The sequence below is a fragment of the Taudactylus pleione genome, unplaced genomic scaffold, assembly GCF_031769625.1.
Source record: "Taudactylus pleione unplaced genomic scaffold, aTauple2 ptg000408l, whole genome shotgun sequence".
Classification (NCBI taxonomy): domain Eukaryota; kingdom Metazoa; phylum Chordata; class Amphibia; order Anura; family Myobatrachidae; genus Taudactylus; species Taudactylus pleione.
The window spans coordinates 7,502,294-7,508,293 of NW_028284810.1; the positions used below are offsets into that span (position 1 = coordinate 7,502,294).

Genomic DNA, 6,000 nt, shown 5'->3' on the forward strand with positions numbered 1-6,000 from the left:
TTTTTAGCCCTTGAGAATAATAATATATACATTTTGATGGTTCTTGCTAGAAAAAGCATGTAGCTGCAGTGCATTTTCAGTACAACTTGGATAGACTTAATATAACAACCAATATTTAGTTTTATCTTGCATAATCACTAATGTCTACGGTGGCATATTGGACTCCATATAATGTAAGATGGTGAACTGGTTTCATTCTTATTTAATCAAGCTGAATATTAATGAAATATATCAGATTGATGGTTGGTATGCAGGGGAGTCAGCCCCATGTAGTGGTGGGCAGCTAATGGGATTGATGTTACGGCCTAAACTAAAACTAGTCCTACTTATAGAATGGTTTCGATTTCTAAATCCACATTAAGGCCCTCATTCAGAGCCGTACGCTCTGAGCAGAGCGCACGCTCTGAATGAGGGCCGGGCTCCATTTTCATGGAGCGTCCTCCTGGATGCTCGTATAGCTGTGGGTCACCACCCACAGGCTATACGAGCGTGCTTTGTGATGGCCGCGATGGTCGAGACCATCGCGACCATCGAATTTGCGAGCCGGAGCCTGCGGTTGAGGTTTTCAACCGCAAGCTCCGGAGTGATTTTGGCTCTATCAGAGCCAAAATCACTCCCACTGACATCACTAGTGATGTCAGTGGGCCGGCTTCTGACGGGAGGCGTTCCCGTGGGAACGCCCCCGTCAGGGAGGCACGCCCCCGGCACGCCCACCAAAGGGGGCGTGCTGTCAATCAACATTGACAGCATGCCCCCTTTGATCGGACACAACGAGCGAAGGACTTTCCTTCGCTCGTCGCGTCTGGCGCATGCGCACGACGGAGCTCCCTCCGTCGTGCGCATGCTCAGTGCATAACATCGACCCACTTGCGAGCGGACAGCCGCTCGCGAGTGGGTCTGAATCAGGCCCTAAGTCCTGCAGGCACTAAGGTTTTAAGGTTCCATGATCCACTTGATCTCCTCTCTACTGAATTTTTTATTGTAGTCTCCTCCTCTCCAATTTGGTTTGACTAGTTTTATACCTACAAACCTCAACTGGGAGCCGTCTTTGTTAAGCTTGGTTTTGAAATGTAGTGATATGCTGTGCTCTTCAAATCCTGTCTGGATATTCCTTCTATGTTCTCCTATCCTCTGTTTTAGGCATCTTGTAGTCTTCCCAATGTATTGTTTGTCGCATGGGCAAGTGAGGAGGTAAATTACACCTCTGGTGTCGCAAGTGATCATGTCCTGGATTTTGTACATGTTACCCATGCTGCTTGATTGGAACGTAAAGGTCAGTAGTGTTCTCTGATATTTAGATGTTTTGCAGTTCAGGCATCTTCCACAGTGAAAACAGCCTTTGTTTTTCTTCATTGAAATTGAAGCTTGTATAGAACTCGTTGGTGCTTGATGACTGTGAACAAGTTTTTGTTTAAAATCTGGAGCTTTCTTAAAAAAACACTCTCGGTTGCTTTGGTAGGATCTGTGCCAATGTTTGATCTTTTGTTAGGATGTTCCAGTGCTTGCGTAGGACATGCTTGATAAACTTTGATGATGAATTATATTCAGTGATAAAGCTTGTCCTCAGAATCAGTCCTTTTTGTTTTATACTCCAGAAGATGTTCTCTGTCTTCGTCTAGGATTTTCCGGAATGCTTCCCTCACAAGAGACTCCTTATAGTTCTTCTGGAGGAATTGTTTTTTAAGTTCATTTCGTTGGATCACATAATCCCTTGTGTTGCTGCAGTTCCTTCTCAGCCTAGTGAATTGGTCCTTAGGTATGTTAGTTAGCCATGGTGGATAATGTTCACTGCTACACCGGATAAAACTGTTAACATCGACCTTCTTCCTGTATGTGCTGTAGGTAGACTGACAGCGCCCGGTCACTGGATCCGGGCTGGCGAGGCTCTCTCCACTGTGCTCTGGGGGACCCTGATTACAATCCAGTCAGCAGTGAAGCTGGCTGTGTGCGGGTCACGGTTACTGCAGAACCGTGGCCAGTGATGTTACTACCACACTAATTTGACTATACACATCGGCTGTTTTAAATTGAACATATCACAAGAGGATCAGAAGTTTACACTGTTATTGTGGATTGATGTGCATTCAGGACCAGGACTGGGCCATTTCAAGTGGAATCTGTTGTTCCCCTTTTTTTTTTCTCCCAACTGAACTCATCCCTTGACATTTGCAATATTCCTATGCCCCATATGTAATTCATCTGCACCCCGGTGTGTGGTATCATTTTGTCATTACTGTATTTTATATATATTTTGTGCCATTTCCTGATGTGAACATTCACACTTTTTATATGTGGGATTAAAACTCATTTGAATTATACCTTGTTGCTCGCATACTGTATACTATAGATTGCATATTGTGACATTTAATATAGACCATTTTCTGATGACAACAAATTTTTAGTAAGTCTATTGCCAATCATATGCACATGCACCAAGTCAGATCACTAGACTTCATAGGATTGAGCGCTCACTGCACAAACATTTTGTAGATGTTTGATTTCTGCTGTATATAACTTGTAGGTCAAGTGGTGACCTTGGCAGTAAGCTGCTCCCATGCATAACCTACAGTACTGTTAACAAGAGCGCACGTACCTATCTCTACTTTTTCTATATTTCACTGTATCTTCCCAAAGATTGTGGACTATTTTAATCTAAATTGAATTGCAAATAAAATTTTAGAGTATTTTATATTCTCTCTCTGCGCCCATCCAATACAACCCCTAGCTCTTTTTTCTCTTTACGTTATAGCTCAATTTGGTTGATTTAGGGCTGCACCCCCATTTTTGAAATATTGCCCAAGTTGAATATATATGGGGCCTAATATATGACAAGCCAATATTAATTATTACAGTGTGCAGCCGGAATCAGGATGTATTACCGCCAGCCGCATGGGCGGAGGTTCAAATCCCAACACTGGAAGCCCAGCAGGGGTGAAGATCCCGACAGCAGATTTAGGTAATGCTTAAACCCCCCATTACCCTAACCCTCCCTTAGGGGTGCCTAACCCTAACCTTCCCCCTAGTGCCTAACCCTAACCCCCCGCTAAGTGCCTAAACCTAACCCCCCCGTCCCCGCAGCCTAACCGCCCCTCTCACCCCCGTAGAGATGTCCGCGCCTGGCGCTCGGCTAACCTTCGCTCGGTATGCCAGGCGTCGGCCTACCAGCATAGGTCTAATGACAGGCGTCGGGATTTCGACGCCTGTCATTAGTACCCTGCCGGGATTTGACAGTCGGGAAGCCGGCAGTCGGCATTTTGACCGTCGGCTTCCTGACTGCATCCCGTGCAGACAATTCCTTTTCTCTTTCCATGATAAGGTTTAATCATTGACAATAAATAGGGTAAAGGACTTAAGTTTTCAAGTGTACATTATTATATGATTAATGAGAATATTACATTATATATCAGTTGAGATAGCAGCTTTGATAATTAATCGTTTAGTGTTTGTTATTTTGTTTATGTATAATAGTAAAGGTTTTTATAAACAAAAGCTACTCTACACAGTTGTCAATTATTGAAATTCTGTAACTTTATAGCAATGTACAGCATTTTTATATTGTTTAGGTCAGTCTATCTTTTGCTTTGCTCCAATTACTTCTTAAACATGCTTAAGGAGTGCCTCAATAGGAAGCTGGCACTCCCAATGCCAAGCAAGCATATTCTGGCATATGGTGAGGAGAGGAAAACATCAATTGTTGTAAACCATCTGAAACCGATGTCCATCCCTATTTCCCAGTGTATCATTCCTGCGCCTCCTCCCCTGTTCAGTGGTCCGTCCAGCTGGTTGAGTACTGTATATCTAATCAGCACTCATTCATTCAAATTGCAATCAATATTGTATACATCAACACATATATAAAATAATCTTTGTGCAAACAGTCAGATATTTTTATGGATGTCACAATGCCTTGTTCCATATAGTATGTGTATATGAGTTAAGTAGTATGTATATATAGCCACCAGTTCTGTGCATAAAGATATATGGACATCTTTTGCATTCTGGAAGGGGACTTGAAGGGATTCACTAACACTGTCAATATTCACCAGGACAGGTATATTTCGTTAGGTCTTTCCCAGCATGTAAAAGATCATAAATATTATGGTAATTACCTTGCAAAAATCATTCACAAACGCTGAACGTTTTGTGCAAATTTGGATATATATCAAAAATAGATCCTAAGGGGTCATTTAATTAGCTGCAAATTGCGAGTTGCTATATTCTCTTCGAATTCACATAGCGAATTCATTTTGCAATCCAATTACCAACTCGCACTGAATCAGTCAGACTGAATTCACATTTTTCCATTCGCAGAGAGATGGAAAGGAAAAGCTTTATTTTAAGGTGTAAATGTCAGGACACTGTGCTGAACCCCTTGGAAACCCCCCTAATGACTAACTAGGCAATTGGAAGTTTCCAATTAGCTCAATTAGTCCAATAATTACATGTAATTTTTGGGGGGTGAAAAAAATTGTCCTCAAATTATCCCAAAATCAACTTTTTTGTTAGTTTAGGCACCCCAAATTTAATTACAATATTTTTTTAATCGAAAAATAATTATTTAAAATTTTTCTTTTTAATTTCTCAAGGTGCCCTCAAAGTACCCCAAATTCACCTTTTTTCCTACTTTTTTTCATTTCTCGCTTAATTCATTTGAGATTAAAAAAAAAGTTAATTTTTTATAATTTTCTCGCCTTTTTTAAATAAAGCACAAATCAGCCATTTGACACCATTTCAAAACCTACAGTACCTTCCTAATGCCCACATACAATTTTCTATGCGGTCCTGCTAACAAAATTATCCATTTTGGGGGGTCCAGGATGGTCTCCCCACTTTTTCATGCACTCCTTTCAAATCTCATTTGGCAGTCAACTCGCACCCATCTGCTGCGAGTAGTGCGAATAGGCATTTTTAATTGGATTGGAGAATTCACGGGAGCGCGCATTGATGTGAAGTCTGCGAGTTTCAAGAAACAAACTCGCTACTCGCACCTAATTGGATTGACTTCTAAGTGTTCCCAGTCCCAGCCCAAGCACAGCACACAGCAGAATGAGCTGACTGTCACCTCAGATGACCTATGACTATGTAAATACTGTGCTAAAGTGGAATTCTGCAGCAAAACTGTATTTGAGCAAAATATCACTGCTACTCATTACTGTTTACAACCTGTATAGAAACAATACAAAATCATACATCAGTGATACACAGTACAGAAGCCAGACATGTGCAATAGTAGATTATCAACCCAGATGCACTTACTAAGTGATTAGTGCCAGTAGCAGGACTAGCAGAATCCATGTTTCCTTAGAGAAATCCGGGAGGAAATACATATTTTAGCTTCCTTGGTGGCTGTCGTCTCTCTCTCTCTAATATACCAGCTCTTTCCCTTCTTCTCCTCTTCCTGCACTCCTGGGCATCTGGCTTCTCACAATGCAGCTATAAGTATATTGCTACCTTCCCACTAGTGACGTGTTCTGTGGGTGGGACCTAGAGACAAGTTAAGGGCAGAGACCAGAAACATATCATTGTGTGTGGAGCAGTTACTTATCTCTCTGTCCTGCTACAAGTCACACAGGCAATATTCACTTGTACTGTACAGGAGATTGTATGGGTAGTGCTTACTTTTTGTTAATACTTATTTTTATCATGTGTAACATTATCTAGAATGGTCAGCTTATCATGGACAATGTAGGATATATGTATTATAAACTCTCTGAGTATGATCTCATCATATTGTTTCATGCTTGTGTAGTTGCTAATCTGATGTAGATGTTATAATGCTCTGTATATGTTACTTAAGCAGTAAAGTGCGGGTTTGTAGAAGTGATGTCAGAAGCCACCGCACTACGACTGTTGTGTGAGGAGAACGCCGGGTGTTCGATCATTGAATCTCCGCCCACCTCCTGTCCATCATTCTGGGATCGTCGAAGCCGGATAACTGGCTGAGACCTAAATTGTAAAATTAATATTTGCACAACGCCATTTTGCCACTGCCCCAGGTTA

General features: G+C 41.7%; 1 protein-coding gene across 1 annotated transcript in view; it reads right to left on the reverse strand.

The window, feature by feature from the left end:
* LOC148506301 (cytochrome P450 3A12-like) overlaps positions 1–5,381 on the reverse strand; it is a 58,629-nt gene extending 53,248 nt beyond the window's left edge. The window contains exon 1 of the mRNA XM_088446949.1: positions 5,257–5,381. Within this exon, the coding sequence (XP_088303075.1) occupies positions 5,257–5,327 (71 nt within the window). The 5' untranslated portion in view covers positions 5,328–5,381. The remainder of the gene's footprint in view (positions 1–5,256) is intronic.
* Between the last annotated feature and the right edge of the window lie 619 nt (positions 5,382–6,000).